Source organism: Vipera ursinii, assembly GCF_947247035.1.
Source record: "Vipera ursinii genome assembly, chromosome: 2".
Classification (NCBI taxonomy): domain Eukaryota; kingdom Metazoa; phylum Chordata; class Lepidosauria; order Squamata; family Viperidae; genus Vipera; species Vipera ursinii.
In genome coordinates this window covers 276,072,483-276,095,260 of record NC_139513.1, presented here as the reverse complement: position 1 = coordinate 276,095,260, position 22,778 = coordinate 276,072,483, and the positions used below count along the sequence as shown (strand labels likewise).

Below are 22,778 nucleotides of genomic sequence, written 5' to 3'. Positions count from 1 at the left end.
TCAATTGACTACCTGTATAGTTCTCACTTAAAAATAAGTATCATTTATAAGTAATTAGGATTCAATAAATTAATGCCATTAGTGTTCTGCTGGTGAAAAGGGCACCACTGAGTTTTTTTTCTTCTCTCATTTTTGGAATAAGAGTCTTTCTACACAGATTGGGTATATGCAGAAAAGTTCCTTTGACAGTGTGAATAATGAAACTCCTGTTCTACAAGTGTGTCATATATTATACATTATTTCAGGACCATTTGTAACTTTCTAGAGCTTATCCAGTTTTCTGGTGGAACCATGCCAATTGTACCATATGACTAGATTTTGGATCCTACTGATCAGTTTTTTTTAAATGCCATGGTATTAATATATTCTTGATAAATAAAAGATCTTTTTGCTTATTGAAATTCTTTATTTTTTACTACTTTTTGGTAAGATAGAAAAATGTGGGATAGACAGCATCAACACTAGATGGATTCTTAACAGGCTGACCAACCACACTTAATGTATAGTCCTCAATGGAATTATATCTACATGGAGGTGGAGGGAATCGAGCAGTGAGGTTCTATCTTAAGCCCAATACTCTTCAACATTTTCATAAATGACTTAGCTGATGAGATAGAAGGAGAACTTGTCAAATTTACAGACAAAACTAAATGGGGGTGGGGGAATGGATAACCAGCTAGTCTCAAGATCCAGAAAGTTCTTGATAGATTGTACACTAGGCTCTGTCCAACTAAGTGCAATTCAGTGGTGAGAAAAGTAAGGTTTACACTTAGGCAAGAAAAACAAAATGAACCGATATAGAATAGGTTCTATGTGGCTCAACAGCAGTAACTATGAGAGTGATCTAGAAGTCCTAGTGGACAACCACTTAAAGGAGTATGCTGCAGTTGCCAAAAAGCCAATGGAGTCCTAGGCTGCAACATCAGAGGGATAGTGTCAAGATCACATGAAGTGTTAGTACCGCTTTATACTGCTTTGGTAAAACCACACTTGGAATACTGCATCCAGTTTTGTTCACCATGACAACAAAGAATATGTAGAGATTCTAGAAAGGGTACAGAGTAGAGCACAGAGATGATTAGGGGGCTGGTGGCTAAAACATATGATGAATAGTTGCCAAAACTGTGTATGGCTAATCTGACAAAGAGAAGGACTAGGGCTAACATGATAACAGTCTTCCAATATTTGAGGGGCTGTCACAGAGAAGAAAGGGTTGACCTATTCTGCATAGCACCTGAGGGCAGCACAAGTTGTAACAATGAAAACCTGTCAAGGAGAGATCCAACCTAGAATTAAGGAAAAGTTTGCTATCAGTGAGAACAATAAATCAGTGGAACAGCTTGCCTTCAGAAGTTGTGGATGGAGGTGTCTATGGAGATTTTCAGTCATCCAAGTCATGGTTGTTCCAAAGATGCTTTTTTTTAAAAAGGCAGAACTGAAGAAGCTTCTTGGATGAGAAGAGAAATGTTTTCAAGAAATAAAGTCAAGTTGCCTTTTGAAAAAGCACCTTTGGGACATCCATCCTGTCTGCAGATTAGATAACCATTTGTCTGGAATGGTATAGGGTCTCCTGCTTAAACAGGGAGTTGGACTAGAAGACCTCCAAGAAGATCCCTTCCAACTCTGTTATTTTATTATTATTATTCTACTGCACCCTTAAATTAATTCACTAATTTATTAGTCCTCTTAATTTGTTAATTAAAAAATAAATCTTCAAAGCCTTGGAAATATTCATCAGAATACCTTCTCCCTCTGGTGTGATGTTTGGCCTTTGATTTTTTGGCCTAAAGGCTCATTTTATAAACGTGAATTCCGACATTGCAAGAACTAATATTTCTTGGATGGGCATAAACTTTTCCCTTTTTTTTCTTTTTAGAAGTTTCCATAAAAAGGCTAGGTGTTTACTGAACATGCTAATGTTCAGATGATTTGGTTTCTTTTTTGTTACAATCCACTATCTGTGGTAACCCACTTCAAACAGTGGTTTCAGTTTTTTGTCTGTTGCTTGTTTATAGTATCATGGGATAGAGAATTGACAGGGAAGACTGTGGCTGTATTGGTGCATATTTTATTGTTTCATGGCTGGATGATTGTAATAATCAGGCAGTTATTTCCCATTCTCTATATTCCTTGATTCTATTACCATCAATTTGTTCTGGACCTTCTGCACTATGCCCATGTTTGTTACATCACAGGCCTCTTCACTGGCTGCCAGTTCATATACTGATGTTTATGTTGAGGGTCCTCCATATTTCCCTTGTATCTATCTGCTCTTATTTATCCCTACAGCTCTGTTTATTTGTTACAGGTAGTCCTGGACTTAGAATCATTTGTTTAGTGACTGAAGTTACAACAGGTTTTCACACTTATGACCATTGCAGCATTGCTGTGGTCACATGATCAGAATTGAGGCACTTGGCAACTGGCATGTATTTATGACTGTTGAACTGTCCTGGGCTCATGTGATCACCATTTGTAACAAAATCAGGTCCCTAGCACTTTAGAAAAAGCCAGCAGGGTTAGGACCAACATTCTTCTGAAGGAAGAACATTCTAGAGGACAAGTGCTGTGACAGGAAAAGCCCATCTATTTAACATTCAGGAGCTGATGAGACCTGGAGCATGCCTATCTTGCCAGACAGGGTAGGACAGGTAGAAACAACCGGGGAGAGATGGCCCCTTAAATAACTCAGTTTCAACCCATGAAGGGTTGTAAAAGTGAGAAACAGCACCTTGAATTACATCTGGAAGCACACCAGTAACAAGTGCAATTCACAAATTGGTGGTGTCACATGCACTTAGAGATCTCTGGCAGCAGAAAGTCCAAACAACCAAAACTGCTCAGTCTTGTTTAGGTTGAGCCTAGGGAAAATTGGGAACTGGACAAAAAGGTTGAAAGTAGGACCTCTCATTGGTAGTTTAGATAGTATTTTATCTTATCAAAGATATACACATACTTTGCAGTAGAATATTCTCTTAAATATTATGTTCTTTATTTTAGTTTAAAATATTGGTTTTACTGATTGTTGTGAATAATTTTATTGAATGGATTTCTGTAACTTATGTTCTTTTCTTTTTGCTGGCATAGCAACTTAGTAAAGATTTATTACTACTATTTTAATTTAATGTTAGTTTAATCCTGAACTATTATTTAGTCCACAAAAGCTCCTCTTCACCCATGGACATTGAATCTTGGAGGGAAAATTCAGGATATGCTTTAAGAGCTATTCATCTGAATTGCCCTCTTTACTATAGGAGTAATGAAACTTCCCCTTTGTCTATCTCAAGATCGCCAAGAGTACAGCTGATTACATTCTTTCATTCATTTGCTGTATATTTTCCCAACAACAATCCAGTGAAGTAGGTTGGCCTGAGAAAGTGTGAGTGGCCCTAAATCAACCAGTGAGCTTTCGTGCCCGAAACTGATCTTGAAACTGTGACTTGATTCTTGTACTAAGTATGTCTCCCAATAGGTTCCATGTGATTTTTCGAGGATGTATCATTGATCTGTCTTTCATAATCTTAGACCATGGATACATACTCCCTAGAACAACTCAAGCAATCATTACACACATTGACCTTTTCCATGTTCTGGAATTTCATTAATTAAATATGCTTTGGCCTGATTGCACAACACACAGCTTTTTGAAATACTAATGTCTCATATTCAAGATTTTTTTGTCTCCTTGAAGATGTTTACTTATGAGTTGTCCTGACATGACCAATCTCCATCATTTTTCATTTGTTTTTTTAGGACTTGAAGATTGCAAAGATTTTGGCCTTTGCTCTGAGCTGCTGTCCATTTTAATTTTCTAATGGAACTTGTGTTCTGAACCTAATTGCTATGTTTCTAAAGCCTCTTTGGTTTATTTGACATCTCATTATCATTGTCACTTGATGCTGAATTTGAGGATTATGATACTTTTACCTTAGTTTTTTCTATATGAATAGTGTACATACTGGTCCTCCACCAATAAGGTACAATTTGCTTTTTAAATAGCTGACTTAGTTGCATAATCTCATGGTATCTCACCACAAACCTCAAGCTGTTCTATTCAGTCCATAGATCACCTCAGCTTCTAGATCTATTACAAGAAGTATTCCTTTATTCCTTTTCAGTTTTTCTGATTTGTAAGGACAGTAGATACACACAGATGAGTTTAAGCCCTATTGCTTATGTGACTCCATATGCTTCAGCCATTTTCAATTTCTTCCCTAATAAGAATTGACCTGTGTGGTTTTCCAACTGCTAAGCTATTTAAAGGCTGCAACTTCATGTATTTGTTCTGTCCGTTTTTGGATGTGTCTTCTATAGGATTAGTACCTCTATTTCACTTTTCCAGGTACGGACATAATACATCTACTCCTCTCAGTTCAGCCTTGAGTCAAGAAATTCTCTCTGGAAATGTTCTCTCTGCTTGTTCTCACCACTGATACATCCATGCCCAGGTGAGGAGCTCACATCTGAACAGCCTGCATCTGAGGTGCTTGGTCAAGGCATAAAGCATTGCAACACTTCAGTGAGCTTGAGCTCCTTGTAGTTTCGCTTACACTGGCAGCTTTTTAAGGCTGTCTCTGTGGTCAGCTTTTCATGTTAGTTCCTTGATAACTATAAAAAAGACAGCACAAAAAGTCTGGCCCTCTTTTTGCATCTTACAGCATTGATATATCTGACACTTCATCTTCATCTTGGCAATTTGTATGTCTGAAAACAAGAACATACTCACCAAGAGTTACAGCTCTTCTAGAATAGTGACCCACAAATGAAAACTATATTGATGGTGACCATTATCAGATGCCATTTGGTCATCCTGTTTACAAATTGAGACAGGTAATGTGTAATATTTTGCAGTTGGGGCTAAGGAGATCTTTGGTCTCTTGGTAATCCATTTTTTCTTGGAATGGCCCTGTTTTAGGCATATTTGTCCATTCTCCTGCTGATCAGATCCTGACAAAGATAAAAAGAGATTAACCAACCATAATGTCATCATACCATGTTAGCATTGACAGCCACGGTTCACCATTTACTTCATCTTGTTTCTACAAATACCTCTACCTTCTCAATCTCCTCTCCTTGCATTGGAGAAACTTTTTCATCCAGTTCCTGAGATACAGGAGATTATGGTAGCTTCTGGGAATCTTTCTATTCTATTCTATCTTTCTATTCTGATATGTAGAAATTCTTTGTAGAAACAGTAATTTCATCCCATGAAGTTTCACATCCATTGTTTTTTTTGTTTTTTACTTGTATTTGAAAGAGCAAAGTTTGGTTGTATTGTCCATTAAAGTCTACCTTATAGATTACTTTGTTTCTTTTTTTAATACTTTTGTTAAATTTTTCATGAAAAGTTTAGCATATTTTTCTTTTCCTTTACTCCCATATATTTTATAGTACTTTATCACTGCTTATTCATAGAGTCTCTCCATGGCTATCACCAACATTCTCCTCATGAAGTGTAGTTTTTCTAGTAACTGTGACATCAGCTTGTCCTACTGGGAGAACTGCTTGACAAATGAAGAAATCTTCTATATTATATTTAGGAAAAATCATCCTTTGCTCAGATATTTCCTTCCTTTTGAATCAATGTGTCATATAGTATAGTCTATTTTTCCCCCACCATTGGAAATGATCATCACACCATACTTTAGATGGTTGTTATGCTCTTGCTTTTTAGCTGGACCACGTGGCACCATTCCTGTAGTGGAGTTAAACATAATGGCTACTTAGGCTTAGTCTTTCATTTTTTTTCCATAGCTGCAGACTGGGCCTCTATTCCACTTTGGAACATGTTTTTAGTCACTGCATGATGACAAGATACTCTTCTAGACCTGAATCTGTTTTGTCACTCATAATGTGTGGATCACTGAGATCATGATGATGGAGAATTGGTTACTTACTTGTAACTGAGTTGTCAAGTGGTCATCGTGGAATTCAGAAAATTCACTTCCCATTCCTTCCATTGTTCCTTTGGATTTTCTGTGTTACTGTTAGATTTTTGTGACATAACATGTGTGATGGGGAAGGCTGTCCCCCTAACAATTCTGTAAGCACTAGAAAGGTGCTTCTCAATCTTGGTTACTTCCACATGTATGGACTTCAGTTCTCATAATTCCTCAGCTAGAGTAGCCACAACTGCCATATTTGGAACTTGAGTGTCTGTACATGTTGGATTTGTCCAGATTGAGAAACACTGCTGCAGAATGCTTAGCTCTGACTCATAACCCATATGTGAATTTACAGATGATCCCTTGAAGAATTGTAGTTATAGATAAATAACAATTTCTTGTAAAAGGAAGTTGAATTATGTTAGATTTAGCCTAGTCATCCTTTTCTATTCAAATGTTTGTTCAGTTCAGAAATTGGATAAAATCAAATAATGTTGCTGGTGATGTTTTTAAAGCCCTGATATAGGACAAAGATATTGGAAGGGCAGCCCAATTCCTGTCTTACAGAGATCTTTAGAGGTCCTCTGTCACACCTCAACAATCCATGAAATTGAAACTGAGCACTTAAGCTCTGCACTTAAGCTCTGAAACTTGTTTTAAGAGACATGTCTTTTTTTGCTAACACTCAGATGCAATTGCTATTTTCTGCTTCAGAGGAAGCTTTGTTGTATAATCCTTGTTTTTAAACAATTTTTATTTAACCTTTAAAATGATTGCTATTGTATTTTTCTACTGGTTACTTTTATATATTGATATTGAATATGCAAGTATTTTACTTTTCAGAAATGAGTGTCTTGATTATATGTTGCCTAAAAATTGGAAAATTAGCAGAATAGAAATACTTTAAATATATAAATAACCTTGCCATGTTCTATATCACTACCAAATGATAGAGGATTATTATTTGACCCATTTAACTGATATAGTAAATCTTTTTGATGATTGGAATTATTTTAACTTCCAACTTCATTCCCAAGTTTATAATGTAGTTTGTGATTAATATGCTTCCCATTCTCAATTTTTTCATCAGATGTGGTAGCAAACAAGGTGAAGAGGATTATAGACCACTTTTTGAGAACTTTGTTCAAGATCTTCTTTCCACTGTCAATAAACCAGAATGGCCAGCTGCAGAATTGCTACTTAGTTTATTGGGAAGATTACTGGTAAATATATGGATTTAAAAAAATTGTTTGCACTTTAACAAAGGCTTGTTCTTTATCACAGCTTAGTGCATCATTCTGAACCTCAGATGTTTTGGTGAAAAGCTCAGTTTCAATGTGCATTCTTATAGATGCATCTTCTACTTTTTTCTTAATTCCGAAGGATGGTCATAACAGCCCCATATCCCAGAATATCTAAAATCTTTCCTCAAATTTAAGGAAAGTGGGTATTTAAAAAATAAATCTGATGTGCAATTCAATTCTAATTTGAAAGCATGATATTTAAATTTGTATGTTTAGAATTTATTTCAGTTTTATAAGAAATTAGATTCCTAGTGTTGATTAATTTGTTATGGCTAGCTTTAATCAGTTAGATAATACTTTCAAATGATGCATCAGGATACAAACCTTCATCCAGTAGCATTTGTGCAGATAATAAAAAAGAGTATGTTGTTTACTTCTAACACTGGTTTTTAAGTAACTGCTTGTGCTTATGTGCAACCTGGACATGGGTGCATAAGCTTCTAAAGCTGCTACTGTTACCATATTTTTTGGAAAAGATCAGGCAATGTACAAAGCATATTGAGAGAGAAAGAACAGGTGTGACAAAAGCGTTGTGTTTTTGTTAGGTTCATCAATTTAGTAATAAATCAACAGAGATGGCTTTGAGAGTGGCATCACTTGACTATCTTGGAACTGTAGCAGCACGATTGAGAAAAGATGCAGTCACTAGCAAAATGGATCAAGGATCTATAGCCCGAATTTTAAAACAGGTTTGATGCTTTTCTTGGTTCTAAGGAAAAATGTTCGAATAATGATTGAATAATTATTATAATAAAAATATTTTTACTAAGATGTATACTAAAGTATAATAAAAAGTAGCATAAGACTGAATATGTGTATGGTCAGAAACAAATTATTTTTGGTTTTGTGACACATCCATGTTGTTGAATTATTCTTAGTAGAAAATGTTTGTTGTTTCTTATTTTAATCAATTTAGCAAGAGTAATGTTGAGCACCTGTTACTCGTCCCAGCTTCTGCCAACCTAGCAGTTCGAAAGCATGTAAAAATGCAAGTAGAAAAATAGGGACCACTACGGTGGGAAGGTAACAGCGTTCCGTGCGCCTTTGGCGTCTAGTCATGCCGGCCACATGACCACGGAGACGTCCTCGGACAAGCGCTGGCTCTTCGGCTTTGAAACGGAGATGAGCACCGGCCCCTAGAGTCGGAAATGACTAGCACGCATGTGCGGGGGAACCTTTACCTTTACCCTTTTAATGTTGAGAGGAGACTCAGTTTGGTGTAGTGATAAAGGCATCAAGTGAGAAACTGGAAGATTCTGAGTATTGACTTATTTGGTGCCTTTGAAGTCAGCTGTCTGGAGAAATCTGTAGTTTTCTTGGCAAGCTTTTAAAAGTAATTTGCCATTGCCTCCTTCCTAGGACTTAAAGAAAGTGACTGGCCCCAGGTCACCCATCTGGCTTTGCCATCTCCTTAGCTCATTTCAACCTTCTTTTCCCCTTCATGAAAAATCAGGATATGAACAAAATCTACCTACTTTCCAGCAACTCACTTCTGTGATCAGGTTTTGTCCATTCCATCACAATATAACATGTTAAATACATGGATTTTTTTCTCTGATTCTTTAAATATCATGGGCAAATAGATTGAATTCATGGATATTTGTTCTCATTTGGAAGATAATATTTTCGGGCAATTGCAGTAACTGGAAAGACTAATTTTTAATGAACAAAAATGAATTGGCATTGCATTCTAATATCTCATTTCTACCATTCATTAAAGTCATAAATGTATTATATTCTATAGAACCAGAAATTTTCTATGTAGATAAGATTTTTATAGAGCTATAATGCTTATCTTCAGGTAGTCCAATTATGTATACAGGTGAAACTCGAAAAATTTGAATATCGTGCAAAAGTTCATTTATTAAAAGGGGAAACTAATATATGAGATAAACTCATTACATGCAAAGCAAGATAGTTCAAGCCGTGATTTGTCATAATTGTGATGATTATGGCATACAGCTCATGAAAACCCCAAATCCACAATCTCAGAAAATTAGAATATTGTGAAAAGGTGCAATATTCTAGGCTCAAAGTGTTCCACTCTAATCAGCTAATTAAGCCATAACACCTGCAAAGGGTTCCTGAGCCTTTAAATGGTCTCTCAGTCTGGTTCAGTAGGAATCACAATCATGGGGAAGACTGCTGACCTGACAGTTGTGCAGAAAACCATCACTGACACCCTCCATAAGGAGGGAAAGCCTCAAAAGGTAATTGCAAAAGAAGTTGGATGTTCCCAAAGTGCTGTATCAAAGCACATTAATAGAAAGTTATGTGGAAGGGAAAAGTGTGGAAGAAAAAGGTGCACAAGCAGCAGGGATGACTGCAGCCTGGAGAGGATTGTCAGGAAAAGGCCATTGAAAAGTGTTGGGGACTTTCACAAGGAGTGGACTGAGGCTGGAGTCAGTGCATCAAGAGCCACCACACACAGACGGATCCTGGACATGGGCTTCAAATGTCGTATTCCTCTTGTCAAGCCGCTCCTGAACAACAAACAACATCAGAAGCGTCTTACCTGGGCTAAAGAAAAACAGACCTGGTCTGTTGCTCAGTGGTCCAAAGTCCTCTTTTTTGATGAGAGCAACTTTTGCATCTCATTTGGAAACCAAGGACCCAGAGTCTGGAGGAAGAATGGAGAGGCACACACTGCAAGATGCTTGAAGTCCAGTGTGAAGTTTCCACAGTCTGTGTTGATTTGGGGAGCCATGTCATCTGCTGGTGTTGGTCCACTGTGCTTCATTAAGTCCAGGGTCAACGCAGCCGTCTACCAGGAGATTTTGGAGCACTTCATGCTTCCTTCCACAGCTTTATGGAGATGCTGACTTCATTTTCCAGCAGGACCTGGTACCTGCCCACACTGCCCACACTGCCAAAAGCACCAAAACCTGGTTCAATGATAGCTTCCATGCCACGTCACATTGAGGCAGTAATTGCTGCAAAAGGGACCCAAACCAAGTACTGAGTACATATGCATGTTTATATTTTTCAGAGGTCCGATATTGTTCTATGTACACTCCTTGTTTTATTGATTGCATGTAATATTCTAATTTTCTGAGATTGTGGATTTGGGGTTTTCATGAGCTGTACGCCATAATCATCACAATTATGACAAATCACGGCTTGAACTATCTTGCTTTGCATGTAATGAGTCTATCTCATATATTAGTTTCCCCTTTTAAGTTGCATTACTGAAATAAATGAACTTTTGCACGATATTCTAATTTTTTGAGTTTCACCTGTATTATCTGCTTCTGTTATGAACTGGTGAAACAATCATTCATTAACAGAATTCATTTATAAGGTTAGCTGCACTATTTGCCAATTCCTTAAAATTGTCCCCTTTCTGAAGCTGTATAGGACACCTCCATTCCTAGCTTTAAGATTCATCAACCATTACTAGTATTTCTCTGAACATGCATAATAGTAAGTGAGGGAGGACTCATTTCTAACAATATTGGCAAATTATTTCAAAAGAGAGGAAATGCAGATTGCAAGTTTGCATCGAGGTGCTTCCTGGTTGAAAGGATTAGCCAGTGACAGCACCGTTTCCTGGGGGATGCTCATTTAGGGGCTTCTTTTATGTCCCTGGCAGCAGCTGGAGTGAAGAAGAGAGCTCACCCTGCCTCACGGCAGGAATCAGGTCTCAAACATGGAGTTGCTAACCTCCAACCCAGCATCCTAACTATGAGAGCCATCATGCTCCTAATTGCAAACTATTTCTGTCTATATTCTAAATATGCCTCAAGTTACTCAGCACAGGTAAAATACATGTTTCAGTCTTGAAATTTAGACAGTCATTGCAAGTTATGACAGTCTAAATTTCAATTTTGCAGCATTTATTTTATCTGTACGCCATAATCATCACAATTATGACAAATCACGGCTTGAACTATCTTGCTTTGCATGTAATGAGTCTATCTCATATATTAGTTTCCCCTTTAGAACATATTTAGAACACATAGCCATGTTAGCCTTACTTATTCTGATGTTAGGAAGTATGTCAAAAGTTTATTGCTATGTTTTACAGGTCTCAGGAGGTGAAGATGAAATCCAACAGTTGCAAAAGGCATTACTAGATTATTTGGAAGAAAATACAGAAACTGATGCATCATTACTGGTAGGTTGTTAGAATAAAAGTTGGTTTAAAATAATTTGTCCCAGTAAAACTAGGCAGCAAGTTTTTAGACTCATATATATTCTGCATTTGTTTTTCACTTAAAAGGAGGTTGGTATTTTCCTTTCACACTGCTCCTTACTCAGGCCTCAGACAATCCACTTTGATGGGCTTTGGGGGTTTTGAGTCTACTGTGAAGGAGGCCTCAGTCATTTATTATTTTTTATTTATTTTGATTATTTATATCCCACCTCTATTTATGCAAATAACCCAAGGTGGTGAACACATTACACCTTTGTCCTCCTATTTTCCCCACAATAACAACCCCATGTGTTGAGTTGGACTGAGAGCCCAAGGTCATCCAGTTGGCTTTCATGGATATGGCAGAACTTGAGCGTCATGCTTATTTCTTGATTATCCTGATTATTCCACAGTCCTAAAGGTAGCATTCAATTATATAGCTGCATACTTTTTAAGCTAATTCAAAATAACCCTCAGATTGCAAATATCTGATTATATTACTTTGAACAATATAATTAAGATTCTGGCATTTGTTCTGTTTATAGCATCATTTTTGGATTTTTTTTCACTTTTGTTTTTTGTATTTGCTATGCTTATGAAATTTGAGATTCTATTGATACTTCAGTAAATTGTATGTATTTGTATTATTAGTTTAATTTTGTAAAATAATAAGATAATACAGGTAGTACTTGACTTATGATTACAATTGGGATTGGAATCTCAGTGGTTGACTGAACGTGTCATTAAGTGAGACGCCGCATAACCATTTTGCTCAGTGACCTCAGTCCTAGCTCTCCCAGTTGCAGTTGTTAAGCAATCATGTGGGTTGTTAACTGGATAAGATAAGATAGATAAGATAACCTTTATTGTCATTTTTTACTGTGGGCACACTGGCACACATTAAAAATGAAATTCTATTGCTTGCTCTCAAAAGTATACACATATAGAACACATATAAAAAGGTAAAGGTTCCCCCGCACATGTGTGCTAGTCGTTTCCAACTCTAGGGGCCAGTGCTCATCTCCATTTCAAAGCCGAAGAGCCAGCGCTTGTCCGAGGACGTCTCCGTGGTCATGTGGCCGGCATGACTAGACGCCAAAGGCGCACGGAACGCTGTTACCTTCCCACCGCAGTGGTCCCTATTTTTCTACTTGCATTTTTACATGCTTTCGAACTGCTAGGTTGGCAGAAGCTGGGACGAGTAACAGGCGCTCACTCTGTTACGCGACACTCGGGGTTCAACCCGCCAAACTGCCGAACTTCTGATTGACAAACTCAGCGTCCTAACCCACTGAGCCACTGCGTCCCTCAAGAACACACATATAAACATGCTATATACAACATATGTATATACCTACACCCTTACATATAAATACATATAAATATTAATCACTGTCCATCTTGAATACATAGCAGAAGGAGGAAGCTTGAGAGTTCACAAGGTTATTACTATATGGAACAAAACTGACTGAATCTGGATGTTCTGCTTCGGATACCACGAAGCCTCTTCCTAGAACAAGGAAAACAGGTCGTGAAGAGGGTGTGTAGTGTCCCAGACAATCCTGCGGTCCCTGCTCAAGCAATGCTTATATGCTATGTCCTGGATGGAAGGGAGGGAACTGCCAATAATCTAGGCCCTCTCATCACCCCATCATGCCTGGTTTCACTTACCTTTGCCTTTTTCTGCAGTTGCAGTCTAGCCAATGTGAGGCCTGGCCTTCCTACTGAGGCTGCCTTGTGCCATCCAGCAAGCGAGTCCCATTCTTATGATTGTTGGAAGGCTCCTTCTTCAAATAGTGTGATTTGGAGAAAGGGCCTCCCAATCAATCATGAGAACTATCAACTGATGAGGACTAGCACTGATGATGTTACTGTTCTGTACCAGCCTACTACCAGCCCTGCAGATAAGGCAGGGACAACCCCTTTTACAAGAAGGCAAGAGGCTGGAACTAAGCCTGCCAAATTTATGGACACAAAAGCAAACAGAGCAAAAACAAGACACGAACCATGAAACAGGAGCTATTCAAACGGTTGCCTTCAGCAAACCAGCCCTCCCACGCATTCCCCTTTTAAACAGTTCAGGGCGTGGCTTCTCTCTGCCTCCTTCCGAGGTGCCCCATTGCCTTCCTCTGTTTACTCCTGATTGACTGCCTCCTGCGTCGGGCATCCTTGAACAGGGCCAGCTGTGGGTCATCTTCATCCACGCTGTCAGGCTCACACAGCTGGGTCTGCGTCGTAACCAGGTGGGAGGGACCTGGCTGAGGGCTCTCATCAGCAAGCTCTCCAACACCCTCAGCAACCTCTCCAACACCCCCCTCCTCCTCCTCTGAATCGTCTGACCCAACTGCCGAACCCACAGGCTGACCCTGAATCACAACAGTTACCCTAGGGCAGGGGTCGGCAACCTCGGCTCTTTTATGACTCGTGGACTTCAACTCCCAGAATTCCTGAGCCAGCATAGCTGGCTCAGGAATTCTGGGAGTTGAAGTCCACGAGTCATAAAAGAGCCGAGGTTGCCGACCCCTGCCCTAGGGTAATGAAACGTCTGCAAGAAAACAAGCAAGCTCAGAGAACACCAGGGACTCCTCATGAGAACTATCATGTTTGCTATCTTTCCTAGCCTAGGAAAGCTAGAAAAGCTATTGAATGTGGTCATTCTAAAGGGTTAGAAATCCTCTTAGCCTTAAGAAAGATACCATTCACTACAGTAGTTTTCTAGTCTTCCTAAAGTTAGAAAGCTAGAGAACATCATTATTCTGAAGGCTAGAAATCTTTCTACATTGGCATTCACTAGCTTTTCAGCACTCTTCTTTATGTGGAAGAGAATGCCTCAGCTGGGCTGCAGAAATAGAGCTCAGATCTTCATGGAGCACTTGGCAACTGGTAAGTGCATATGAAATGCATTTGTGTAACCATATGGGCAGCACAATGTTTTATAGTGCCTGGAAGTGCTTTATAGTTCATAAAGCACTTTATAGGTCATAAAACACCTATTCCAAGACTAGTCAAAAATCAAGAACTACCTGTATAATACATAATGCTGCTTTTGTTGTAGAAGGTTCCAGTTCAGTGACTATAGCAATTTGCCTTATTTCCAGCGTGCCACTAGTCGCATTTTATGCATTATTGTTTACAGCTGATTTTCCCAATTTAGATTTTTTCAGATTAAGGCAAATTCCATTTTTCCTCACCAGTTGCTATGCTGGCTGGGGCTGATTGAAGGTGGCTTAAAATATCTGGATGTAGATACAGGTAGTCTTGGACTTAAGAACTGTAATTGAACCTTGAATTATAATCGTAAATTGTGGTGCTCGTTAAGCAGATCAACACATGACTGTGACTGATTTTACAATTTTTTTTTGCTGTGGTTGTTAAGCAAACACTGCAATCATTAAGAGAACCCATTTTCTTCAGTGGGCATTTTTTTTACCAGAAACCAGAAGTAATTGCTTGAAACTGACAAAAACTGCTGAAAATTGTGGTCACAAGATTGGGGGATGCTGCAAACATCCATAAATGCCAAGCACTCAAAATGCAATCATATGATTGGGGTGTGTATGCTGCTGTTGGAACTACAGAACTGGGGTGATAAGTAGCTCTGAGCAGGTTCATCGTATCTTTGAATGGTTACTAGATGAGGATTACCTGTATCTGTATTAACTGGTAGCTCTCTTGAATTATATTAATATTTTTAAAATAGTAATTAATTATTAGGGAAATTCATAGCCCAGTTTTCTTTTCCCATAATATTCAAGGTGGCTTACATAAATTAAATGTATATCTAGCTATAGCTATCTATATATGCATATACATACATTTAATCTAAAAATAGTGGAAAAAGAAATAATACTGAAAACATTTTTAATTGAACAGCCTCTGACATTTCTCTTTGTTCCCGTTCATGGTCCTATTATACCAGTTTTCTCGGAAATTTTATATAGCTCAGTGGTTTCGTGATACCACTATGGAGACTGAGAAAGCAATGAAATCTCAGAAGGATGAAGATTCATCTGAAGGAACTCACCATTCAAAAGAGGTTGAGACAACAGGACAAATTATGCACCGAGCAGAAAGTCGCAAAAAATTCCTTCGAAATATCATTAAAACCGCACCATCTCAGTTTAGTACATTAAAGTGAGTTTTCTGGACTGTTTCGTAAAAACACGTTTATTTTAAGGCTCTATTTGGCTTACTTGTGTTGGTGTATTTTTAAAGTCTAAAATAATTATCTGCAACTTTGTTACAGGATAAATTCTGACACTGTGGACTATGAAGATGCTTGCTTGGTTGTACGCTATTTGGCCTCTATGAGGCCGTTTGCCCAGAGCTTCGATATTTATTTGACACAGGTAAATTGTGCAGATTGAAATGCAGATTGTTTCCTGATTCCAAGCACTTACGCAAGATTTGTTCATTGTTGAGCATAGATATTTAATAGGCTGTGATAACACCACATGTTTCCATGATTCTTTTTTTTATTTTTATTTATCCTGCATGCCTTTTATACCTTCCTAAAATATAATTCATTCTATACATATGATAATTAAATTGAATCATTGTCCTAAAAGGATAAGGAAGGATAACATCTTTTCATGAACTTCACCTTTATTGATTTGCATTTATTATTAGGGATGTGAGCTGTATCTTGTTTGCTATTGTTATAGTACTGTCATAAATATAATCCTAATTTAACAAAGTGATTGTGCATATTTTTTGGGGAATGAAATATTAGACGTAAACAACCAACATTTTTTCCAATCAGGACACTCTGATTAATCGGTTTATACACCTGCCAAACTTGATTGAGATTTTGGATATTGAATTAAGAACAAGTGAACAAAAATAAGTGAATCAAAAGGGAAAAATATAATAGAGTTTAGGCCAACCATAATAATTCTGTTAACCTTTAGAACAGCGGTCCCCAACCTTTCTGGCTCTGTGGACTGGCGGGAGTGGCAGGTGGGGAGGGGATGATTTGGCCTTTACATGTATCACTTGCACAAATGCAGCTTTGCACACTTGCCTGTCGCTTGTGCGGCCCATTTCCAAACTGGCCCCTGCTTGGCACTGGGCAACAAACCAGGGATTGAGGACCCCTGCTTTGAGAATTTAGTAACTCTTCAATGCCCAGAGTAAATATCATGTTTTCAAAGTCTAGTGAAAGGCCCTCAGGATTACAACCTGTTGCATCCTGAGAGTATGCTGTTCCATAGGGCAGGTCCCATAACAAAGAAGGCATGCTTCCTACATCCCATCATGTGGTATTGCTTCATAGAAAAAAACTCAAAAAGTATGTCAATCCTATTAGATCTTGTGGGACAGGCAAGATTAATTAAAGCTCGGTGGTCCTGGTACTATGTAAGATTTCATAAGTGGTAAATATAACCTTGAATTGGACCTGGACAATTTAAGAATGTGCACTTGACAGATCAGATGGTTTTCTACAAAGGCTTTTCTGGTTGCAGCTGCCAACTCTCAAACTGTGTATCTTTTCTGTCTGGGAGAATGATAACCACATCTAGATTTAATGCTGGAGGGTCATCACATGGAGGGGATGGGGAGTAGCTAAGACCCACAGCATAGAGTCTTAGCAGGATTAAGTCTAAATCTGTTTTTCCCCATGCGGACTCCTGCAGCTTCCAGATGCTGGGGGGGAAAATCTTGAAGTATCACTGGCTGGGGTGGAGAAGCATAATATGGATTCATCCTTACATTGATGATACTTATACTATGACAATGGATGATCTTGCCCAACAGCTTCATGTAGTTGATAAATAGAAGAGGGAAAATTTGAATCTTGAGCCTCTCTTCTAGGGTGTTAGCAGTCCCCTCACCTCAGACTTTGTATCTTTTGTAGATTTTATGAACAGGCTTTCTATTTCCTTAACTAATATAGTTATGAAGATAATAAAGAGTACTAGGCTCAATATCGAATGCTGTGATGTTCCACAGCATTCCTCCCTCTATGAGGACATAGACCCATGAAGGCTCATGTGTTGGCTATTGTCCAGTCAAAAGCAAAGGTATCTGATATTGGGATCATCCATCTCACATTTTTCAAGAAGGAGTCTATGGTCTAACTTATCAAATGCCTTACTGAAGTTTAAGAACACAGTATTTACTTTGTGTACTAATCTAGTCACAGTGTCAAAGGAATGCCAGCCCTCTACAAGAAAACAGTAGGATTTGTCTGGCACCTACAGTATTTTGAACAAATCAATGCTGGCTTCTGGTAATAATCAGTTAGAAACTAAGGGCTCACAAGTCCATTCCTTGATTAGTCCTTCAAGGATTTTGCCAGGTATTGATGTCAGATGTTGTTATAATGCATAGAATATTCTCTTTGCAAGGTTATGACAGATAACTAAATAGCTACTTTCCATTTTGCTTTAATCTTAGCATGTTTCCACTCGCAGTTTTGTTTTCAGAAACTAATAAGCAGTCCTTAACAAATGCCTTTTTTAAAAAATAGATTCTGCGTGTGCTTGGTGAAAATGCAATAGCTGTTCGAACAAAAGCCATGAAGTGTTTGTCTGAAGTTGTTGCTGTAGACCCCAGCATTCTAGCCAGGGTAAGAAAAAGTGGGTGAGAGAGACAAGCTCTAACCATACATTGGTATTTATTCTTTCTAGCAGCTCTTCTGGTTTTGTTTATGTGCCTTTTAATTTTGCTTGTTTATAGTTGGATATGCAACGTGGTGTTCATGGACGCTTAATGGATAATTCCACGAGTGTGCGAGAAGCAGCTGTGGAGTTACTGGGTCGGTTTGTGCTTTGTCGACCACAGCTTGCTGAACAGTATTATGACATGCTGATTGAGCGAATACTGGTATGAATAGTTTTACATTTTCCTCTTTTACGTATAAGCATTTATAAACTGAAATTTGAAACACAGTTACAGTTTTTGTTAATCCAAGCCTCTTGGATTTTATTATGGTAGATTAGGAGTACTTTGTCATTTGCAGAAACTTTTCAAAAAATAAACGCACCATATAACCATAATGTATCAACTCATATTAGTTGCTGTTAGTTTTTATATCTGTTTTTTATTTATTTTTTAGTTAATAGTATGCAGTGTTGTAAATTATAGAAAATATATGTATGTTGAACAGGGGGCTGGATTAGAAGACCTCCAAGGTCCCTTCCAGCTCTATTCTATTCTAAAGTTGTCTTTTCTATCCCTTAGGATACTGGTATCAGTGTCAGAAAAAGAGTAATAAAGATTCTTCGAGATATCTGCATTGAACAACCAACCTTTCCCAAAATTACAGAAATGTGTGTGAAAATGATTCGCAGAGTTAATGATGAAGAAGGCATTAAGGTATATGAAAATGCAGCATGTATTGTTTCTGTTACAGTTTGCTTAGATTTTACTTTTTCTTGACTTCTACATTCACATTAAATTGAGTTTAGCTCTTGTGAGAAATGTTGCTCTGGCATGGCTAGTAATGGTAATAATGCTGCTTACTGAAATTTATACTTCTCTTTAAGGTTCATTTTCTTAATAGATATATTTTTGTTTACAGAAATTGGTAAATGAGACATTCCAGAAATTATGGTTCACTCCAACTCCACATAATGACAGAGAAGCTATGACCAGAAAAATCCTGAACATCACAGATGTGGTATGAATGGGACTATTTCAGTTGCAGTAAACACTATGCCTAACTGTGTTCACAAGTACACTTTCCTAGTATTTCTTTTTCATCTTTTTAAGGCTAAGTGTTCTTCATTGGTGTCACTCAAACAAATGCAATACAGGTAGTCCATGAGTTTCAACAGCAATTGGGTGGACACAATGCAAGTGTAAAGTGTAACAGCATTGCTTTGCTACAGAAATTCCTACAGTCTCAATTGTCATTGTTAACTGAATCCCACAGTTGTTAGATGACGTAACTTCATGTTGGCTTCCCACAACCAAAGTCTCTTAAGGAAGCCAGCAGGAATTTACAAGTCCCAGACCCACAAGTAGGTAAATGGCTGCTATTAGGTCAAGGAGGGAGCGAAGGAGTGCAGAAGGGGGGACAGGGAGGATGTGTGAGAGATTTGGAATAGTATTGGAATAGTATGACATGGGAGAAGAAAATTATATAATTTCATTATATAATGCTACCAAGTTCAGCTAAGAGCCTAATTTATTCTTGAAAACAATCCATTTTATTTGGACTCCTTGTTTACTAGGAATAAACAAATGACTTTTTTGTATAAAAATTGAAGATATGCAAATGCTTCAATAGAGATTTAATCGTGTTAAATGATATGTGCATAGACTAAGCTTCTGGGGGAAAAATCATTTGTCCCGTGTATTACTTCAGCATTTTATGTTCAAAATAACAGGTTTCTAAGCTAAACTCTACCTCTCCCCTAATTTGGTAATTTTGATAGATTATGAACAGCTTTCTGAAAAATTGATGTATTTTGTAGATATTCTCTTGTGTATGAACTCAGAAAGTAACAATTAAATATTAAATTTATTCCCAAATTTTACACTTCTTTTTCATAGGTTGCAGCTTGTAGAGATACAGGATATGATTGGTTTGAACAGCTTCTTCAGAATGTACGTAATAATTTGGATATTCTGGACCTTGATTTCATTCAAATGCCTTTTGTTTTGATTTTTTTTCAAGGAGAATTGATGCAGCTTTTAAGTAACACAGCAAATAGGAAAAGGATATTCAAATTAAGCAATACAAAGTGTAAAGGTCAATTAGCAGTCTAATAAGAATTCAGGAGGTCCCATTGTCAGTAAAAAGAATAATTTCCTTACTGGTTTATAGGAAAATCAGAAAAAAGAAATGAAAAGAATCTCTCTACCAATGTATTTGGGAATATTGGTTCTAAATTGGAAAGCTGACATGCTTCCATCCCTTGTTCAAGACACTATGATAATCTTATTTCAAAAATGAATTACATTGCTGTACTTCATTGCTGTATATCTTCTTCACATTGCTTACCTATTAATACTTTTTAAATATTATTCTTAATTCTTAAAGGCTACTTTGCCTAGTTTTCTTTACATATTTATTAAGGAATGTATCCTAGTTCAGTTATCATTATAACAGCTTTAATGCTTGTAGTAGTCCAGGTTTACGATAAGCAGTAAATGAACATATACATGAATAACAAGCAAAATGAGTTATTTCACATTTTTTAGAATTTGTTGTTGTTAGCTGCGAAGTTGTGTCCGACCCATCGCGACCCCATGGACCATGTTCCTCCAGGCCTTCCTGTCCTCTACTATTTTCCAGAGTCCATTTAAGCTCACGCCTACAGCTTTTTTAGAATAGCATGTACTATTTGATAAATATTTATTGACTGTTTAAGTTTCTAATAAAAGTTAATTTAAATTAACACTTTAAATTAGTCTTCCTTAAAATGTATTGTGGGGTAATCTGTTGTCCATTATTACTACAAATTAGTGTTTTATATTTGTTATATCCAATTAGATTGTCTTTCGTTTTCCTTTACAAAAGACTATATTCCGTTTATTTTATAGTTGCTAAAATCAGAAGAGGATGCTTCATACAAGCCTGTCAAGAAAGCCTGTACTCAACTTGTGGACAATTTGGTTGAACATATTCTAAAATATGAAGAATCTTTGGCAGGTAAGGCATCTATAACCATATACTATTAAAAATAGCTTGTTGGTAGCAATTTTCCAAGTTCAAATGAAGCCTTTTTGTGTTTACCAGTGTGGAAAATGCAGATGGAATTATCTGCATGAATAATTTCTGTTTGAAGGGAAATTGTGCTTGATAAATGGAATTCTTCCTACAGAGAAGAAAGTAACTGAAAGTAATTTTTACTTCAGAATTTACAGGTTAAAATTCATATGTTTTATGGTGTTTATTGCTTGCTTCTATAATCTGCAATTGCAGCTAATACCAAGAGTTCAAAATCTTAAATAACAGTAATACTCAAAGCAGTAATTTCATACTTGGAAGTTGATAGTTAATGAAATATTATGTGCGTCATCTGAGAAGATAAGAAGTTACTTGTTGGAGTTTAATTTGACACAGCCTAAAGCAGAGCTCCCCACCCTCTCCAAGTTGGCAGCCCAGAGGGAAAGGGAGGAGCAGGGAAATGCATGAACGGACCGCGCATGGTGGGGGCGCTAGCGCCCACATGAATGGTCAAGCAGGCCGTGTGCACCTGCGGCCGCGCTGATGCACATGTGCATGCGCAAACAGGCCACTAGCATCCATGCACAAATGGGCCGCTAGAGGCCACATGGTGGCGCTAGTGCAAGTGGGGAGGGTGCGTGCACAGTGGCCAATAGGCCATGGTCCTGCACCGGGCTACAGCCCATAGGTTGGAGACCCCTGGCCCAAAGGACTGGATGAGTGTGAAAACCAGGAGTGGAGAATAATGGTTACATTTACACATACACATGGTTACATTTACATTCATTCTTACTCTAAGCCTATTTGGACACCTCTCTTACTGACACATTTATGTTTCCTAGTGTGTTTTTCATTTTAGCATCCTTACTTCATGGTACTTTCATACATTATATTAATATATCCTCCCATTTTAGAAAATGAAATATTAGTTTTTCTGGTGTAATGTGTGTCAGTATCTTAAGACAACATTCCTATTAACTTGGAATGGCTACCCTTTATGGATGGACAAACTAGAATTACATAATTTTTCAGAATTGCGGTGCAAAGGCAGGCCAAATCACATCCAGGTTTTGTTTTATTCTTTAATAGTTTTCTTGATGTTTCTGCCTCAGGCTCTTAGCCACAGTACACAACTGGAAAGTTTTCAAGAATAGGATATAGTATAAAGAAACTAGATCACATGATTTGCATTCATCCAAGAAAGTAGGAGTTTAGTCACTTAGATACTTCTGCATACAAAATTAAAAGGAATTGTTATGTGAAACATCAGTTATCTTTTTGATTCCTTGGGAAGAGGAATATGAGAAAGTGAGGTTGTCCAGATGAGCTCATATTATTATAATCGAAAGGGTCACAATTAAAGTGAGACTTTATGGCTAGCTATTTAAATCTGCACTGTTTGTTTAATTTATATTGGAAAATAATACTGTTTCTTTGAATATAGTGTTTTTATTGGTATGTGATTTATTTATTTAAAATATTGTCATGATGATAATATTGATCTTAAGACTGAAAAATGTCTGAAATTTATGATAATGCTAGCTTTAAGACTGAAATTAGGTTTTGACCCAGTCAATAGAATTTCTGTTTGGGCTATCATAAACAGTGACTTACTAAGCACATGAAAGGATAAAGGAACTATGTCGGTACCCAGTACTTTCCCAGTCAGGAACCATTTTGTTTTTTATTTTTGCAGCACAATGTGATGCTAGACATAATCAGGCCACTATAAATATTTTCACTTGAAAGGCTTCTTTCAGCTGGCCATTTAGATTAATGACTGATTGATAGCTAGGTACTTGTGTGGGCTTATGTAAATAATGATATTTCTT

At 37.5% G+C, this 22,778-nt stretch overlaps 1 protein-coding gene across 2 annotated transcripts in view; it reads left to right on the top strand.

Moving 5' to 3' along the window:
• NIPBL (NIPBL cohesin loading factor) overlaps positions 1-22,778 on the top strand; it is a 169,246-nt gene that overhangs the window by 129,211 nt on the left and 17,257 nt on the right. For both annotated transcript variants that reach the window (XM_083354590.1, XM_083354591.1), the window contains exons 23-33: positions 6,976-7,108; positions 7,735-7,878; positions 11,217-11,306; positions 15,244-15,458; positions 15,571-15,673; positions 17,797-17,895; positions 18,006-18,152; positions 18,510-18,644; positions 18,850-18,948; positions 19,827-19,880; positions 20,820-20,928. In XM_083354590.1, coding sequence (XP_083210716.1) covers positions 6,976-7,108; positions 7,735-7,878; positions 11,217-11,306; positions 15,244-15,458; positions 15,571-15,673; positions 17,797-17,895; positions 18,006-18,152; positions 18,510-18,644; positions 18,850-18,948; positions 19,827-19,880; positions 20,820-20,928 — 1,328 coding nt within the window. The remainder of the gene's footprint in view (positions 1-6,975; positions 7,109-7,734; positions 7,879-11,216; positions 11,307-15,243; positions 15,459-15,570; positions 15,674-17,796; positions 17,896-18,005; positions 18,153-18,509; positions 18,645-18,849; positions 18,949-19,826; positions 19,881-20,819; positions 20,929-22,778) is intronic.